At 40.4% G+C, this 19,862-nt stretch overlaps 1 protein-coding gene across 1 annotated transcript; it reads left to right on the top strand.

Annotated features, from left to right (window-relative positions):
* The first annotated feature begins 212 nt into the window (after nucleotides 1-212).
* LOC143296394 (egl nine homolog 1-like) lies at nucleotides 213-19,071 on the top strand. Its single transcript, XM_076608286.1, has 5 exons — nucleotides 213-1,355; nucleotides 10,960-11,079; nucleotides 12,520-12,656; nucleotides 13,000-13,064; nucleotides 14,377-19,071. The coding sequence occupies exons 1-5, from the start codon at nucleotides 366-368 to the stop codon at nucleotides 14,499-14,501; spliced, it is 1,437 nt and encodes a 478-aa protein (XP_076464401.1). The 5' UTR covers nucleotides 213-365; the 3' UTR covers nucleotides 14,502-19,071.
* Nucleotides 19,072-19,862: the final 791 nt, after the last annotated feature.

Genomic DNA, 19,862 nt, shown 5'->3' with positions numbered 1-19,862 from the left:
TTTTACTGATACCGACTGTGCAATCTATTTACATGCGAGGTTGCGAGCACGATGCACCTTGTTTTTCATACTGCATGGGCGAGATAACACACCAGTAGCTTCCCTTCTTTTACGGGAAATGACGTTTTCTTGACCCGGTTTTCTGAACAACACTCACGGAGTCACATGTAGTCGCTATTTTTACAAAGCATGGCGTACGTGACCAACTGCGATTGTTAACAAACGGCTGTTTGTCGCGCCTCTGGACACCCTGCTAAAAATAAATTAGTGGCCATCTCCGGCTGTCGTTTTTTTAACCAGCAGATCAACCTGTAAACACGAGAAAGGTCAGTCCAACCAAGGCCAGTTTGTTGATCGGTCTAGTTATGGCGGATGATGCTTCGGCCAGCGGCCTACGTGACGATCGCAATGTCTGCCAATTGTGCGGGGCCCTCGAAAATCTTTCACTGTGTGGCGGCTGCCACAATACGTGGTACTGCTGCAAGGATCACCAGCGCGAGGACTGGAAACTTCATAAAAGAACGTGCAAAGAGAAACAGAAGCAGAAGTCGAAAGAAGCGAAGCAAAGAGAAGAGGAGCCAAGCAGTAGTTATAAAACGAGTGGGGATACAAACCCCGTGGGTGAACAGTCAAAGGGCACTGAGGACAAGGTAGATACAACTGTCCCCAACTCTCAGTCGGACGACAAACAAGCAGGTGAAGAAGATAGTGAACCAGGGACTTCACAAACGACAGCCGAGGCGGTGACTGAAGAAGGAAACAGCCAACGAGACCCAGTAACATCGGGAAAGAAAAAAACGAAAGGCGCGGGGAAGAATAAAAAGGGAGGCGTTCTTAGAAACGAAACAGGACAGTTACCGGCGATTGCAGAGGAGGGCTCTAACGAAAGATACTTTTTGGATGCCAAGGACTTCCCTCAAGATATAAAGTCGAAGCACAAGGCCCGTGCCAAACGCAGTGCTAAGACTAACATGGCTCCGGAGGGAAGCACGGTAAATACTAAGGACGCTTATGTGGATGTTCTGATGTCTAGGTTCGACGCCACCGCGAAGTATGTTGTGGAATGTTTGAACAGATACGGTATCTGCGTGATGGACTCGTTCCTCGGTGAGATGAACGGCCAGGAGATCCTCAACGAGGTGAAGATGTTCAAAGAAAGTGGTTTAATGAGACAAGGACAGGTTGTGCATTCAGGAGCCAGCACTTCGGGGAAAATTCGTGGAGACATCATCACATGGGTGGATGGACGGGAGCCGCACTGTGAAAACATTCGTTACTTGGTGTCCTGCATGGATGCGGTTGTCCTGAAGTGTTCATCTCTTTTGGATAGCTACACAATCAATGAAAGAACAAAGGTACATGGCCAGTACATGTTTGTAATTTAAAAAAAGAAAGAAATTGATGTATGTATGTGTAGTTCATCTCGCTCAAGATTAACCTAGATTAACAGTACATGTAATGTTAATCTCACACAGGATTAGGAATACTAACAATCACTGAAAGTGAATGTGTGAAACAACAGTGGTATTTACTTGATATTAAAAAGAAATTGACGATTTATAATATAATTATTTAACAATTTGGTGTAACCCATTGGGGAAAAAACTTGTCATTGTTGAAAAATTTTCAGAAACAATTACATTATTATTATTATTTGTTATACATTGCTAGCATATTAAAACAAAAATGTTGACATACCAGTATTTGATTTTCTTTAATGATTTTAAATGCTTTAGGAAGAATTAATCTGCTATGAGTTTATGCCTCCCTCCCTCCTTCCCCTTCTGAAAAACTCAAAAGTTTTTGTAAGTTAAACTAAACTGTAAACAAGATTTATGTAAAATCCGTAATCCGATTCGGATTAGTGAATTAATAGATTTTTAAAATATCATTCACTGACATTTGACATCTCGGTTTTTAAAACAGCATGTGTAGGGGGGGGGGGGGGCAGGTGGGGGAGGGGGTTAGTGTATATTGATTTGTTTGTCACAACAATGATCATATGCGGGTTGCATTTTGAATTTTTCTGTTCTAGCATACTCATGTGACTTCATTGATTTGGCAAGGATGTATTCAGCATTAATTCACAAAATAGTAATATTTTGTGAATTATTAACTCTAACTTGGCACAGTACTGTAAATTCTCTTTTCTCCCATACATTTAATGATTTATAATCAAATGAACATATTAATTATTATAATGAAAATTTGTTCACACAGTGTGACTCTGGTTTTAACGATTTTTATGAAAAGACAGAATACTGAATAATAAAAGTTTCTCCCAGACACACATGCATAACCCACACACACATGCACATGTACACACACATGAATGCATGTGCAAGCACGCACAAACACACACAGACACAAACACACACACAGACACACACACACACACACACACACACACACACACACACACACTTGAATATGTACATGCATGCACAAACAGAGCTCTAGAGAGGGAGGGGAGAGAACATGGGACAGGGGGTTAGTCTGTCAGTGATTCAGATACATATGTCATACGTGAATGATGCTGAAATAATGATTCATTGTGCCTGTAAGTGGTGCAAGCATCAGGATTTTGTTGGAATTAACATTATGTGGATAAAAACACACGTGCAAGTTTCTGCTGTGGCAAGACGATGCTGAAATTAACTCTTTGGAACATTCTTACAAATTGCTTTCTCTTTTCTGATTTCTGTGGATTTCCTCTTTGAATATGAAGTGTTTCCACCAAATAGATACGGATTCCCTTATAACAATTTATTTTTCAGTGATGATATTACATCTTATATATATTATGTACATGTATGTATACATATCTGTCATATGTGTTCATGTGTTTCCAGTATGGTATTCCAAAAATAACAGACACTTAACTATGTCTCACCTGGGAGGGGGGAGTGGCAGTTTGATTTTGTTATTCCTCCCAACCAGCCAGTTCGAAAATTTCACATAGTTGTTTTGGGTGAATCTTTTTTGTACAGTTATTTATTGTTTTAATCTGTGGGTGGTGTTTTTTTCCCTGGTTGTGTGTGTGTGTGCGCGCGCGCGCATGAGAATGTATGCTGTCGATGTGTATGTGTAGAAGCAGCAAAGTGTTAAAAATTGTTTTCTTTTCTGCTATCCAGCTTATTCGTTTGTCTGTTGTTGATTGGTTTAGTGATTGCATAAAATTCATCTTTGATTCAGTTCCCAGGTTTGAGGTGGCTTGTGTTTGAGATTATATTTTTCTGTTATGTTCAGTATATACATGTATAATTCAAAACAAAAAGGCAGGTAAAATTAAAATATCATTATCAATTTCATTAAAACAGTATACAAAGAATTTGGAATATGTTCTGATTTTAATCAACTACACTGGCATTGTAAAAAGTATGTATGCATGCATGTTTAATTCTGTGCACAGGAAACAATAATAAGATCAAAAAGAAGTTTGTAGTCCGGTACAGTTTTACATTGATAATAATATTAGCAGACTCTAAAGGGTCAACATTTTAGCAAGTTCTCTCTTTAAACACAAATTTGCATTCAGTTTTTGTGTCCACCAGTTAGCACAACCTTTTTCTCTTTCTTTCTTTTGGGTGATATCATCAGTTTCAATTGAATACCGAATGTCAGAGTATGGTTGGTTTACTCTGTTTGAAAAGGTTCCGGTTGCGCTTAAGGGTTTGGGAATCTTATCTGTACACCTTTACTGACTGTATGGATGGATTGTTTTGCAGTTTGCACAAAGTGGGGGCCATTCACATCAAATATGCACACGGATGTCATGAACTGACGCAGTGAATCTCTGACTCGCTCAGATAACAGCAGTTCAGGACTGAATAATTTTTGATGAAAAAGAAAAAGAATCCTCAGAAGTGCTGCAGCACACATAGTGTGTTTGTGTGTGTGTGTGTGTGTGTGTGTGTGTGTAGAACGTGTGTTTGTGTGTGTGTACAACACGTGTGTGTGTGTGTGTACACAACACGTGTGTATGTGTGTGTGTGTACAACACATGTGTATGTGTGTGTGTACAGCACGTGTGTGTGTGTGTGTGTGTGTGTGCATATGATGAAAATGTGTGACAGATTCAGTGGGTATGGGTGTACAAACACAACTTGTTTAAAAACAAGATTTTTTGATGATTTACAGCAAAAGTGATAACTTTTTTTTAATAAGTTTTTATAAGCACCAGGTAAAACTAGGTAAGTGTATAGTGCTCTCAAGTTATGCAGACTAGAAATGTTTTTCTTTAACTGGAGGGGAAAAAAGAAAGAAAAACGAAAAAAAAACCCCAAAAAACGCCACTTAGTAACTTAACTGAGTCTTACTTAGTTATTTAGTCTCATTTTCCCTTTTTTCACTGTACTGTAAAGTGTAATTCCAGGTTTAACTGGTCCTGAATAAAATGAAAAATCCTAATCAGTACTATATATTGTAACATTTGGTGCTTAACTGTCTTGCTACAAACAACAAAATTGGCAACCAACAACGCCAGTGTTTATTCAGTGTCATCATTTAAACATTTCCACCAGAGGGCTCTAAGATTGAAGAAGTGGATGAGTACAAAGAGTACTGCATTCCAAATTCCAGTGACAAAATCTGCAGGCTGGGCCATTCAGACACCCACTTCACATCAGATTGAGTCGCTGCAGGGGAAAGAAAAAAAAGAGAAAAACTGACCATCCTGTATGAGTTTTATGTTATGAAAGAAAGGCGCTGGCCTTCACCTTCTCCTGGTTAGCGTGACAGGAGATAAAGCAGTATCATGAGAGGATGGCACACACACATGAAGATAGGAAGAAGTGTTATTTCATGATCCAAGTTTATCATTTGCAGTGTGTAGTTATTTAACCGCTAGAACTTCAGGTCTGCGGCAGTCAAGTGGGATTGAACACAAAGTTCTTTTGGTCTAGAGTTTTTACTTTGTTGACTCACTTGTGTAAACAAAGTGAGTCTAAGTTTTAACCCGGTGTTCGGTTGTCTATGTGTGTGTGTGTGTCTGTGTGTCCGTGGTAAACTTTAACATTGACATTTTCTCTGCAAATACTTTGTCAACTGACACCAAATCAGGCATAAAAATAGGAAAAATTCAGTTCTTTCCAGTCATCTTGTTTAAAACAATGTTGCACCTCTGGGATGGGCACAAAAAAAAAAATAAAAAAATGAAGCCTAATTATATGCAAACTGTATTTACTGTTATATTTATATTTTTTGTATTCTCTAAACTTGGCACTTTGATCTGATATTCGACCCAACAACAAGAACAGTCATTATTATCATTTTTTGTTCAAACAGGAACTTCTTTTGCTAAGCATGGAAGTTTTATTTATTTTGCAAACGTTTTGGTGCAGATAGTAAAAAAAGGGAAATTACTCTGTAATTAATGCTAGGGGACTTTGCCACAAGTGAGTCTTGAAGGCCTTGCCTCTCTTGTTTATTATTGTAATATTCTTAACTTGCAGGGTGAAGCAGTCATTGGGTCAAGCTTGAAAGGAATACATACAGTGATACATATCTGTATAATGACTGAACATTACATTTACAGTCTGTTCATCTTGTAATTTCACAAGTATGCAAATGATGGTACTTTAACTTACTCTTCAGTTGTGCTTGTCTGTGTGTAGTGCTTGTTAGATGAAACGTCACATATATTGTACCATGCTGAACAGTGCTGTACTTTGCTCTGTGCTCTTCCTGAAAATCAACAGTGTGAAGCAAAAAAACGAAACAAAAACAAAGAAACATAAAATAAAAGACACAAACCCCGCACACTGTGTCACAGAGAAGAAAAACAGCAGAGTAATTTGTATTATCATAATTTTACTTATTTCCCTTTTTTGTGTATCGTTTAATTTTTGTTTTCCCCCTTTCTGCCTTTGTTATGAATTAAGACATGATACATAGTTTTGTACAGATTTGTAATTGTAAACTTTCTGGGTTTTTGTTGTTGTAATTTAAGGTGGTGTTCTATCGCTCATGGATGTTCTGAACCAGTTGCAACTTCTTATGTTTTGGTTCATGGTATTTAAACCTTAAACCTCAGTTGAAACTTGAATTCATTAAGTTAATTAACTGTACAAAGAGCAGGGCTGAGATTGTATTCGTATAATGCAGTTTGAATGCAATTAATAGTGGAGAGAAGAGATTGTATTCGTATAATGCGGTTTGAATGCAATTAATAGTGGAGAGAAGAGATTGTATTCGTATAATGCAGTTTGAATGCAATTAATAGTGGAGAGAAGAGATTGTATTCGTATAATGCAGTTTGAATGCAATTAATAGTGGAGAGAAGAGATTGTATTCGTATAATGCAGTTTGAATGCAATTAATAGTGGAGAGAAGAGATTGTATTCGTATAATGCGGTTTGAATGCAATTAATAGTGGAGAGAAGAGATTGTATTCGTATAATGCGGTTTGAATGCAATTAATAGTGGAGAGAAGAGATTGTATTCGTATAATGCAGTTTGAATGCAATTAATGACGGGCGCAATAGCCGAGTGGTTAAAGCGTTGGACTTTGAGGGTCCCGGGTTCGAATCACGGTGACGGCGCCTGGTGGGTAAAGGGTGGAGATTTTTACGATTTCCCAGGTCAACATATGTGCAGACCTGCTTAGTGCCTGAACCCCCTTCGTGTGTAAACGCATGCAGAAGATCTAATACGCACGTTAAAGATCCTGTAATCCATGTCAGCATTCGGTGGGTTATGGAAACAGGAACATACCCAGCATGCACACCCCTGAAAGCGGAGTATGGCTGCCTACATGGCGGGGTAAAAACGGTCATGCATGTAAAAGCCCACTCGTGTACATGCGAGTGAACGTGGGAGTTGCAGCCCACGAATGCAGAAGAAGAAGAAGAAGAATGCAGTCAATAGTGGAGAGAAAAATCTTTAGTGACAAACACTCTTTCCTCTCTCCCTTTCTCTGTCATTTCCTTCAGGCATACATGTATTTATTCAAATATAAATGCTTGCACTTCACACACACACACACACACACACACACACACAAACACACACATGCAAGGGCAAACAGACACCCACGCATTCCTTCCCCCTCACACTCAACCCCCACAAACCCTCACATGCACACGCACACACACACACACACAAAAGCATGACAACCGAAAAGGTAACCTTGATGAACTTGCTCAACAAGCCTTCATCACGCGCCTCATAAAACCTGTGTGTGAGTGGTCACGTAGACTCCCCACATAAACATTCAGGAACTGTTTCTAGTGTGTCATGTTATCATAAAATAGTCAAGAAGCCCTCTTAGGAAGAGGGGGGAGGGGAGGGGGTGGGGGTGGAGAATGACATTGAGTTTGCTTGCATGTGGTATAAAGAAATCCTGCTTTCTGCTCAAACTGCCTGAATGTTTGCCATAGCTCTGTCCAATGTATTGAACAGACAGGTCAGAGAGGGTGTTTCGTGGAAATTGTGTTAAGTGTTGGCATTTTTCGTGACTCATTGTTTACTTGTTTCGCACTTGACTGAATGGAATAGCAAGCAAAAAATGTTTGCACTTGATGAGTAGTTGGTGTTTTTTTTTGTTTTTGTTTTCTAAAAAGTCTAGACCTCTTGAAGGTGTGTTCATTCTCTCTTCAATTTGAGGTGTTTGCACTGGAAGTGATGTCATATTGTACAAGAACTTATAAGATGACATGTGCTTGAGTGTGCATTTAGTGTATGTAGTGGTATCTGAGTGTTTGTGTCTGTGCGTATGTGTGTTTGTACAAGACACAGTGTGAAAATGAGCTTTTTATTATTCACATGCGTACTACGTATATGTTATATAATACATAGCTCTGCATTCTCTGTGTGTGTGTGTGTGTGTATAATATGTCTAAACTGCATTCATTCAGGAAAAATTGAAATGATCTTTCATTGTTTTTGAGACAACAAATAGTAATTTCAGTAGGCCAAAGCATTGCTTTACTAACTTGGAGTACCCAGTGCTCTACAGAGAGTAAGCAGAAGGAGGGAAATGGAGAGAACAGAAACTTCTGGTATTGACTTGATTTTGTTCAATTGATGCAGTGCTAACATTCGCTGTTTCTTGATCTGTACCATCTTGCCTAGTTTGTAAGTTTTTGTTTTCTACTCTTGTACATGCATGTTACATGTGTCTTCTAATGATAAAGAGTGCTATACAGTTTTTTTGGACGTTTTTGCTGGAGAGAAATTGCCATTGTGCAGGTGTTGACTTAGTTAGCAAGCAGTGCCCCGCCTCTGCCCCTGAGAGCTCGTTGAGGAAACCCTTGGGCAATTAGTGTTAACTACTCAAGAGTCCGCCTGGGATATGGAATGACTTAATTGAGGAAAATAATATATTGTTTGGAGTGGATGGGAAATTTCTTGTGAAGGTTTTTTCCCCTTAGAAAAGAAAGATTGTTTCTTTGAACTCTCATTTTTCAGCTGGTCGGTAGATATTATAGATGTGTCAATATATCTGTCTTGGTCTGTCTGTGCTTTCTTTGTGCTAATTTGTCTGTGTTCAGGTCCCTCCACTCTCTGTCTCTTGTGTTTCTCTGGAGTCTCTTACATCCTGTCTGTCTCTCTCTTTTCCTCTTTAGCTTTTCTTGATTGGGGAATATCAATAATCGAAAGAAGCAAAGTGCAGTTGTCTGTCTGAAGTCCCCTCTCTGTCGGTCTCTTGTGTTTCTCTAGAGCTCTATCTGTCTCTTGCATCCTGTCTGTGTCTGTCTCTGTTTCTCTCTCCCTCCCTTCGTTTCATATGTATTTGCTTTTTCTTTATTGGGGGGGAAAAAATCAAGAGAAGCAAAGTGCAGCTGTCTGTCTTATGTCCCCTCTCTTAGTCTGTCTCTAGTGTTTCTCCAGGCCTCATTCATCCTTTTACATCCTGTCTTTCTCTCTCTCTCTGTCTATGTCTCTGTCTCTTTGTCTATGTCTCTGTCTGTCTCTCTCTCTCTGTGTCTCCCGACTCTGTCTTGGGTTTTCTTTAAGTTTATGGAAAGGGAAAAAAAAAAGAGGAAAGTGCAGATGTCTGTCTTAAGCTCTCCTCTCTGTCTGTCTCTCATCTGTTTCTCTCTCTGTCCCTCTTAATCTTATGCTATTCTTAGTTTAGAAAAAAGAAAAAAAGAAAGAAAAAAAATCAAAGGAAACAATTGCAGAGCTGATCAGTTATCCTTATCATGCAGAGCAGCTTGCATAGTTGACAGCAGTTGATTTTTTTTTCTTTCTTTTTTTTTTTCTTTAATGGTAAAAACAGGCATAGAGGCAGAGTTGTAACATGTTTGGGACCGAATGGCGGAAAAAAATTCACTGAAATACTGAAGTCCAGGATTATAAAACTTTATTCCAGGGGGCATAAAAGGCAGTGGCTTGGATAAGTTGGTTGGTTATATATAAGATAAAAAATGATAATTAATAATCATTAAAAAAAAACAACAACAACACACACACAATGATAATGAATTGTGATGATAATGATAAAAGGATAACAACAATGATAATAATGATGATAATAATAATGACTTACGAACAGACACTGAATTATTGCGTCTTCTGAGAGAAAAAAAAAAGATCTCTCCACCCAGCCCAAATGATTCATTAACTTAGATAAAGTGTGAGAACAACATAATTTTGTATTTTGGGTTACGTTTAACTTTGTTTGTCATGATGGTTCAGTGAAGGACCAGAAAGTAAAAGTCAGCAACAATTTGGAAGGGTAAGATTTTTTGTTGTTTTATTTTGATACATACTGTAATCTTTTTTTTGTTTTTTGTTTTTTTAAAGATAGGATTATGAATCAGGAATAATCAGGAACTGAAAAAGGATGAGTCAGAAACAAGGATAATGATGAAGGATTTAAGTCAGTGATAAGAACCAGAAGGATTATATTAAACGACATAACTAAAAAAGCATAAGACATTGTATTGCATAACTCTTTGTCATAAGGGATTTCTCTGAAATTCAGGCAGCTCTGCCTGGGAAGAGAGTGTCGCTACAATGCAGCACCTGTGAACATCAACACTCATTAATTAATTAATTTATTTATTTTTATTTAAAAAAAAATTAATTATATTATTATTTTATTTAATTTATTTATTTATTTATTTTATTTTGTACACTTATAGTTGACTTCATCAAGTTTTTGCGCCTTATACATATTATTATTAGTAGTAGTAGTTCCTTTTTTTTTTTCTTTTTTTTTCTCAAGGCCTGACTAAACACGTTGGGTTACGTTGCTGGTCAGGCATCTGCTTGGCAGATGTGGTGTTGCGTATATGGATTTGTCCGAACGCAGTGACGCCTCCTTGAGCTACTGAAACTGAAACTGAAACTCAGTAGAACATGTTGTAAAACTTATATATACATGTACTGAGACAGAAGGATTCACATGTATACATGTCAGACTAAGCAAGATGAAGGGGAAAGATAAGGATTTCAGTCAAGGAAAGTGGTGATGAATAAGTCAAGAGAAAATAAATAAGAAGAAAGGTATTAAAGATGGATGGATGAGTCCAACATGATTGAAGGTAATGTCACGATGTTATCACTTGGACAGGTCAAGGACAAAGTATGATTCAAAACTTCAGAACCTAATTGTAATCATCATGTAGGCATCAACCACAGAACCTTTGGAACCCACTCACCCATTTTTTCTCAGTCACAGAACCTACTCAACCATTTTTACACTTCTAACCTTCAGATTGATTAGAACCCATTCAATTTTTTCTTGACCACAGAACCTTAAGAATCCACTCATCCATTTTTCTCAGTCACAGAACCTTTAGTTTAGAACCCACTCGCCTGTTTTTCTCAGTTACATTCCTAACCTTAAGAACTCATCACATTTTTCTCAAACACAGAGTGAGAACCTTAGGAGCTCTCTTGTCCCAGATCATCCCGTGGTTAGTACAGCGAGTGATGTATTGCCACAAGAGATGTCCCTGTGTGACATTGTTCCTGATGAGGATACCATATACATGTATGTCCTTGCAGGCCATGGTGGCATGTTACCCAGGGCATGCGTCAGGGTACGTGCGGCACGTTGATAACCCTAACCAGGACGGTCGCTGCATCACCTGCATCTACTACCTCAACAAGAACTGGGATGTTCGGGTCAGTAGTTTCTTTCCTTTTTATTTTTTATTTTATTTTTTTAATTTTTTTTTTTACAGTCCCATCATCTGCAATGTTTCAGTGGCATTGCTCCCACTCTGCTCATTCCGAGTCCCCCATGCATAGCAATACCTGGGTTTGTCACAGTTCCAGTGCCGGCAGTCCACAGGGAACCAACGATGTTAGGTCGCCAGGAGGCCACACACCAGAGGAGACACTGCACCGCTGCTGAGTCATTTGGGTGTTGTTCGATAGTGCCTGTTCTGATTTAACATACTTTGGAAACCAACTACGAAACCCCATATGGGTCAGTAGTTTCTTTATCAAGTGACACTTGTTGACTACTTTCAAATGCTTCCCCCAGTGTCGGAGAGAGAAAAAGTGTCAGAAGCAATGTGAATTTGTTGCCTCAACAAGAATTGAAACGTTCGGGTCAGTCTCTCTCAGCACAAGTAGTCTCTTTTTTTTTTTTTTTTTTTTTTTGAGACACTGTCAACTACTAATTTCTAATTCCTTGTTCCCCAGTCTAAGAGAAGAGAGGTATTTGAAGCAGTATGAAGATACAATCTCAACAAGAATTTGGAAGTTTGGGTCAGTCTCAGCTGAAGTAGTGTTTTTCATGAGACACTTGTCAGCTACTTTCAGTTCCTTCCCCAGTCTAAGATCTTAGATTCAGGTTAAGTCTCCATGCAAGTAGTTTTTCATGGGACAGAAACTTGTCAGCTCCTCTCAATTCCTTCCCCAGTCAAAGAGAGAAGATGTGTTAGGAGTAGTGTGAACCAGTCGGTCTCCATTCGCTATCTGGACTACTACCGCTTTTGGATCGCATTGCTTCAATTCCGCAAAATTAGTTAAATTACACATACTTACCGTGACCCACTAGTGCAGACTCCGGCAGGGGTCTGGCATTCCTGTCCTGTGCAAACTACTATCCACCTATGTGGAGAAAACGAAAGTAGCTACGGCCGATATCCTCCCAGAAGTAGGTAACCTCCCCTTTGCCCCCCTGACTAGTGCCCTCTTCAGTTACTGCCGCTGAAAAGTGGACAGTGTGTGTTAGTAGCACTTGGATTAACGCCACACTGACCCTGTGTTTGGCAATCAAGAGGTTAATAAACGAATGAACAGTCAGCATGAATCTTTGTGTCATTTTGGTTTTTGTTGTTTTTAATTGTTTTTCTTTTACTGTTTGATTGATGTGCATTTTTTACTGTTTGATGAATGGATGAATGTGTTTACGATGATGAGTGAATGTGTATATATGACCGGGAATTAAGTCAGTTGGCCAGCAGAGGGCGGAATTTGATGGGTGTTTTTTTTCACTGAGTTAGCTGCAAAACTTGGCCAAACAGAGCAAAGAAAGAGGCCTAGTGTGCATCAGTTTGACATGGTAACCAAACGGGGAGTATAATAGAAACTGGCCATATTTGTTGATTGCAGAGAGATGGGGGCATGCTGAGGATTTACCCGGAGGGGATGGACAGAGTGGCTGACATTGAACCCAAGTTTGACAGAGTTCTCTTCTTTTGGTCGGACCGCCGCAACCCCCATGAGGTTTTGCCCTCAAACAAGGAAAGGTGAGGAGAGAAGTGTGTGTGTGTGAGTGTGCTCGGTGTGTGTGTGTGTGCGTGTGCTCGGTGTGCGAGTATGCTATGTGTGTCTGCGTGTGGTGTGCAACTTTGCACCAGCACACTGATTAACGCTCTCGCACTACACGTATCACAAAGAAAGAGAATAACTTCAGTAGTATTTTGGGCTGTGTCCACACGTATCAGTTTGGAAGGCGAAAAAAAATCCACAATTTCAGTATATTTTCTGTGTTTTTCGGAATCACTGTGACAGGGGAAGCCTGTTGAGGCTGTTGTTGTAAACTCACAGGGGTTGAATGAATGACTGGACTTGTGGAACTTCTGGTTACAGGTATGCAATCACTGTGTGGTATTACGAAGCAGAGGAAAGGGCAAGGGCACTGAAGCGATTCAAAGGTGAGATAACATGGAGAGTCATGGTGTTGAAGACTGTTGTACTTTTTGGGTGCAAATATAGAAATTTTACTGCCTGTGTGATATGAGGTGAATGCGACTCCTACATTTATATGTTTACACAAAAAAGAAAGTAATAGTTGTTGTTGAGTGAAACGGGTGAAGAATGCTTTTGTAAGTTTTCTGTTGTGGGGTGACAGATGACGAAATCAGCAGAGGTTAGTTTGTATTTGTATTTCTTTTTATCACAACAGATTTCTCTGTGTGAAATTCGGGCTGTTCTCTCCAGGGAGAGCGCGTTGCTATACTACAGCGCCACCCATTTTTTGGTATTTTTTCCTGCGTGCAGTTTTATTTGTTTTTCCTGTCGAAGTGGATTTTTCTACAGAATTTTGCCAGGAACAACCTTTTTGTTGCCGTGGGTTCTTTTACGTGCGCTAAGTGTATGCTGCACACGGGACCTCCGTTTATCGTCTCATCCGAATGACTAGCGTCCAGACCACCACTCAAGGTCTAGTGGAGGGGGAGAAAATATCGGCGGCTGAGCCGTGATTCGAACCAGCGCGCTCAGATTCTCTCTCGCTTCCTAAGCGGACGCGTTACCTCTAGGCCATCAGTCCACTCCCTTTTGTTGAGAAAATGAGAATTGTGCAGTGAATGTTGAACCATGTGATAAGTACTGTGCATTGTTGTTTTTGTTTTTTGTTGTTGTTGTTGTTTATTTTATAGATGTTTGATCGGATTCTTCCAGTCCCTGAATATAGTTCAGCTAACATGGTGTGAATGTGAACATGGATTATTTATGAAGCTTATTCCAGAGGGCATAAAGGGCAGTAAGTTCATTGGTTATATATAAGGCAAAGGATGGTAGTAATGATTAAAAAAAAAAAAACCCCAAAAAACATGATAATAACGATTGATGATGATCATGTGTAACATGCCTTTACCTTGTTAGAAATTTCCCCAGGTGTGTAACATGCCTTTACCTTGTTAGAAATTTCCCCAGGTGTATAACATGCCTTTACCTTGTAGAAGTTTCCCCAGGTGTGTAACATGCCTTTACCTTGTTAGAAATTTCCCCAGGCGTGTAACATGCCTTTACCTTGTTAGAAATTTCCTGTGGTATGTAACATGCCTTTACCTTGTAGAAATTTCCCCAGGTGTGTAACATGCCTTTACCTTGTTAGAAATTTCTCCAGGTGTGTAACATGCCTTTACCATGTTAGAAGTTTCCCCAGGTGTGTAACATGCCTTTACCTTGTTAGAAATTTCCCCAGGTGTGTAACATGCCTTTACCTTGTAGAAATTTCCGCAGGTGAGGTGGCGACCTCCCCAAAGAAGCAGTCGGTGCCCCTGTTCCCCAGACCGTCCAGCAGTGGGGACCATGGGGATGTCAGCACCAAGACCAGCGACACCTGCACCACCGCCGTCTCCAGGTGATTGGGGGGGGGGCAGGGGCCACAACTCCTCCCAGTCATCTTGCTGCTGCCCCTCCCCCATCCCCCACACCCCACACTGCTGCGTGTGGATGGTGGCGTGAGAGGAGGACAGACTTCTTTTTTTTTCTTCCCACCCCCCTTCCCCCTCCCCCTCTCCCTCTCCCTCCCACCATGGTGTTAAAGTGAAAATGAATGTTGGAAAGAGAAAACAAAGAATTTATTTTCCCCTGCAACCTCCCCCGCCCCTTCTGGCCTGGCTCCCCTCAGAGTGGAAAATGACACAACAGAACTCGAGAAAGAAAAAAATGTGATCAGGGATTTTTTTTATTTTTTTTTTTTTTTTTAATGTGGAAAACAGCAAGAAAGAATTTAACCTGTGTGGAGAGGAGAGAAAAAAAAAAAGAAAGAATTGTGTTAAGGGTGTGAATGTGAAGTGGGCAGAAAGGCATGACGCGTGACGTGTCGTCACCAGGGATGGTGAAAAGCAGTTGGAAAGACGATTCTGCTGCCCTCCTCCTCAGCGTCCAGGGAATGCGTGTAAGGCCTGTGTGGCTTTGTTCCAACAACAGGCGCAGTGTTCACGGACCATATCTGCTTTTGGACAGTGGTGAAACAGTGACCAGTGTGTGGGCAGTCGATGACGGTGATGAAACTGACCAGTGTGCGGGCAGTTGATGACAGTGATGAAACTGACTAAACTGACCGGTGTACGGGCAGTCGATGACAGAGATATGAAACTGACTAAACTGACCAGTGTACGAGCAGTCTGACAGAGATATGAAACTGTCTAAAACGACCATTGTGCGGGCAGTTGATGACAGTGATGAAACTGACTAAACTGACCGGTGTGCGGACGGTTGATGATGGTGATGAAACTGACTAAACTGACCGGTGTACGGCAGTCGATGACAGAGATATGAAACTGACTAAACTGACCAGTTTGCGGGCAGTCGATAATGGTGATAAAACTGACTAAACTGACCAGTGTGCGGGCAGTCGATAATGGTGATAAAACTGACTAAACTGACCAGTGTGCGGGCAGTCGATAATGGTGATAAAACTGACTAAACTGACCAGTGTGCGGGCAGTCGATAATGGTGATAAAACTGACTAAACTGACAGGTGTGCTGACGGTCGATGACAGTGATGAAACTGACTAAACTGACCGGTGTTTGGACGGTCAATGACAGAGATGAAACTGACCAGTGTGCGGACGGTCGATGACAGAGATGAAACTGACTAAACTGAACAGTGTGCGGACGGTCGAGGACTGCTCTGCAGCTCTGCCTGCTCCAGTGACTTGACAACAAACCTTCTTTATACACTGGGCTGCTGACGCCGTCTGGCTGTGCATATCGTCGTTGTTTGTGACTGTGGGTGTTAACTGTTACACTACCACCGTGTCCCGTTCTTTGAGGAAAAGGGAGGAGTTTTTTTGTTGTTTTTTTGTCATGGTGAAGACAGGTGCAGTGTTGTCAAGGGTCTTAGGCCTACTACCGTTCTCTGTGGATGCGTATTAAAAATTTAAAAAAAAAAAAAAAAATTTGAAGAGAATGTGTGGTGGTTTTTTGTTTTGTGGGTTTTTTTTTTTTTGGTTTTTTTTTTATCTGTGGCTCGTCTTATGCATATTCCTCAAATTATCTGTTTCTTCCTCAAAACTTTTTGTACGTTTATACATTTGTTTATTTATTAATTGAGCTGTTCAACTCTTTTTTGGTCCCCCCCCCGACCCTCCAACTCTGTCATTTTTGTATGATTTGCAGAATTGTTTTTGTTCATTTTGCCGAAACTGGCAGGTTTAAATGGGTTTGGTTGTTGTCATGGGCGCAGAATTTTTTGTGTGCAGTTTTTCTTTTTAAGACTCGAGTGGAAAGTGGCTGTGTCTTTTGATGGATGTATACACAGTGTAGCATGTGTGTGAGGGGCCCGTGACGTTGACGTTATTTTGTGGTGGCCTTCTTGGACAGATTGCTCCTGAGAAGGAGAATTCTCCTCAGACTTTTTTTTTGTGACGTTCTCGGTTGTAAAGGAAGTTGTTACAAGAGTTACTCATTTCAAAGAGATAGAGACTTGTGTGTGGAGCTTATTAGAAGTAAGGAGGTAGAGACTTGTGTGTGGAGCTTATTAGGAGTAAGGAGATAGAGACTTGTTTGTGGAGCTTATTAGAAGTAAGGAGATAGAGACTTGTTTGAGGAGCTTATTAGAAGTAAGGAGATAGGAGACTTGTGTGTGGAGCTTATTAGAAGTAGGGAGATAGAGACTTTGTGTGGAGCTTATGAGAAGTACGGAAATAGAGACTTTGTGTGGAGCTTATTAGAAGTAGGGAGATAGAGACTTTGTGTGGAGCTTATGAGAAGTACGGAAATAGAGACTTTGTGTGGAGCTTATTAGACAGTGACACATAACAAACACGAAAAACAGTAAACATAGTCTGTGGCTATGCTTGACTACATAATTTGTCTTAAAAGATGAGATACTTGTTGGTTTTGGTTTTTTGTTTCCTTTTCTTTTTAGAGTGTGTTTGGCAATAGATATGCTGCGTTTTCTTTGTCAGGATGAAATGGTAGAAAGGTAGGGGAACCGTCTGCACACATGCTGATGGAATAGAATTATAGTTCACAACTTGCATGAGAATGGTGAAAGGTGGTGTGGGAACTATCCATAGCATCGGTGAAGCCTGACGAGTATTGGAAAAAGCGACACAACCTGCAGTGTTGGCTCTATCTGTACAGGGCTGCAGTGGGTGCTGGGAGGCTGGACAGCCAATGCCATAGGCTGGACGCTGGCCACTGGGCCCCCCAAGCAGCCCCACATGGGCAGTCCCTCACAAGGAAAGTGTTCCCTTGGTGAAACATAGCTCGGTAGAAGAGAGTATTGCAAATACCCATATGTGTAAGCCATTGTACTCTTATGGCGCAGAATGGGATGTTGCTTGGTTTTGGGTTTTTCAGTTTCTTAGGAGGATTAGCTAAGAATTTACTTGTCTTTTTTTGTATTATTATTGTGATAATTGTTATCATTGTTTATGTTATTGATAATGATTACCGGTATATATTTTTTTTTAGATGAATGTAATTTCCGTGTATGCACTATTTTTTTTACAACCTGTCTTCTGACATGGATTCAACGGACTAAAAGAGTAAGAATTTTTTTGGTTTTTGTTGTTTTGCTTTAGTGTTTTTCAGTGTTGCTCAGCATTCCTGTGCAGAGAGAGAGAGAGAGGTAGGTTGCTAGAGGGTTGCAGGGCTTTGTGAAACAATCCACATTTCTCTTATCTATCCTCAGCTTGCCCATGTTTCACACGTGCACACTTCTGTATCAGCAGGGTAGGAAAGTAACCACTAGCAGCAGTCACTAGACGCGAAAACCTTTTCAGAAAACCAGTAAGCAGCCAAGAATCATTTTCCTATCCTCAGCAGTGTTTAGAAAAAGAAAAAGAAGAAAAAAAAAATGAAAGCAGGCTCGAGCTTACTGTTCAAGTTCATAGTCAAAAGCGGAGTCACAGAATGTCCATTCTGTTCTTTTACACTTGTTGCTCTTCTCTCCATACTTTGTCAGAAGTCAGGTTACACAGACAACACTCCGCATCAAAACTAGTTTTTTGACAAAAGGCTGTCACTCGTATTTGTTCATTGTCCGTGTCTCTGTGAAAGTTACGCAGACTACTCAAAGTTATGGAGACTGCACTCACACCAAACCAGCTCTTGACTAAGGCTGTTACTAGTGTAGAGTCGGGTTGTGAGCCTATCAGAAAGCATATTATATGGAATACTCTCAACACCAAACAAGGTAACACTTGAAACTAGGTGTTGGTTGTCATTAGTCTCAGTCCAGTCATTGTCTCTGTCAGGAGGTACACAAATTACACTGTCCCACCAAACTAGATAACACTTCAGACTAGGTCTTGGTTGTCATAAGCATCAGTTCAGAGTCCGTGTCTCATTCAAAAAGCGACATACATTGCACTCACACCAAAGTAGATAACACTTTGAACTAGGACATGGTTGTCATTAGCCTCAGTTCAGAGTCAGTGTCTATCACAAGGTACACAAATTGCTTTCACACCAAGCCAGATAACACTTCAAACTAGCACTTGGTTGTCATTTGCCTCAATTCAGAGTCACGGTCTCAAATACTAGGTACACAAATTGCACTCCCACCAGACCAGCTATTGACTGCAGAGTCCTTGTCTCCATCAGAAGTTAGAAGTCATTTTACAAGTCACATCGACTGGCTGTCAGTTGTTTCAGTTTAAATCAGCGTCTTTGTATTTTGGAGTGCAACGGCCGCTGTCTCAATATTTAGGTCCGAGTCTGTCTCTCTGTATTTAGCTGAGTGTGGGTCGGTCTTTGTAGAACTTTCCACGTCTTTCCCAGGCTGGCTTCAACACGTTCCATCAGTTACTTGTGAACAGAGGTCTGGGCAGAATTTTTCTCCCTTGGATTTCATACCGATGGCTGACACAAATGCCACCCCACTGGTGGTTGACCCAAACCCCACGCAACTTCCAACATTTAGTAGTCGACTCGAACCTCACCATAGTTCATTAGTTGACTCAAACCTCACCCCACTTCCTCACATTTAGTAGTTATTGTTGTTTTTTTTGTTTTTTTTAATAGTTTATTTTGGTTTTTTATTTTTATATATATATATATATATATATTTTTTTTTTTTCTCAAGGCCTGACTAAGCGCATTGGGTTACGCTGCTGGTCAGGCATCTGCTTGGCAGATGTGGTGTAGCGTATATGGATTTGACCAAACGCAGTGACGCCTCCTTGAGCTACTGATAATGATACTGATCATCAGTGTGGAACTCTTCTGATTTTGTTCAGGCAGCTGGGCCAACTTCCATTTCTGTTTTGAAGGCAATGCATTTTTGTTGTGTATTGCAGAGATAATCTTTTTTTTTTTTCTCTCCCTCTTTTAGAATCATTTCCCAACAGTTTCAGTTTCAGTAGCTCAAGGAGGCGTCACTGCGTTCGGACAAATCCATATATGCTGCACCACATCTGCCAAGCAGATGCCTGACCAGCAGCGTAACCCAACGCGCTTTGTCAGGCCTTGAGAAGAAAATAAAATAAATTTTCTTAAGGCCTGACAAAGCGCGTTGGGTTACGCTGCTCGTCAGGCATCTGCTTGGCAGATGTGGTGTAGCATATATGGATTTGGCCAAACGCAGTGACACCTCCTTGAGTTTCAGTCCATTTCCATTGTCATGTAATTAAACATTTACTACAGCTAGTGACTGTTGTATGATGTTCTATCAAACTTAAGTCGCTAAAGCTCAGCAAATTGACTGCTTCCTTTTGAAAAAAAGCTGCTGCTTTTTTTTATTTTTCATTGATACGTCAGCATGCTCA

Source organism: Babylonia areolata, chromosome 21, assembly GCF_041734735.1.
Source record: "Babylonia areolata isolate BAREFJ2019XMU chromosome 21, ASM4173473v1, whole genome shotgun sequence".
Classification (NCBI taxonomy): Eukaryota; Metazoa; Mollusca; class Gastropoda; order Neogastropoda; family Buccinidae; genus Babylonia; species Babylonia areolata.
The sequence above is the reverse complement of the archived record's forward strand: the minus strand, read 5'-3'. Positions and strand labels throughout refer to the sequence as shown.

Coding starts and splice junctions, on each gene's coding strand:
- LOC143296394 (XM_076608286.1), top strand. CDS start 366: ATGGCGGATGATGCTTCGGCCAGCGGCCTACGTGACGATCGCAATGTC. Junction 1,356..10,959: donor CAATCAATGAAAGAACAAAG/GTACATGGCCAG, acceptor ATGTCCTTGCAG/GCCATGGTGGCATGTTACCC. Junction 12,657..12,999: donor TTGCCCTCAAACAAGGAAAG/GTGAGGAGAGAA, acceptor TTCTGGTTACAG/GTATGCAATCACTGTGTGGT.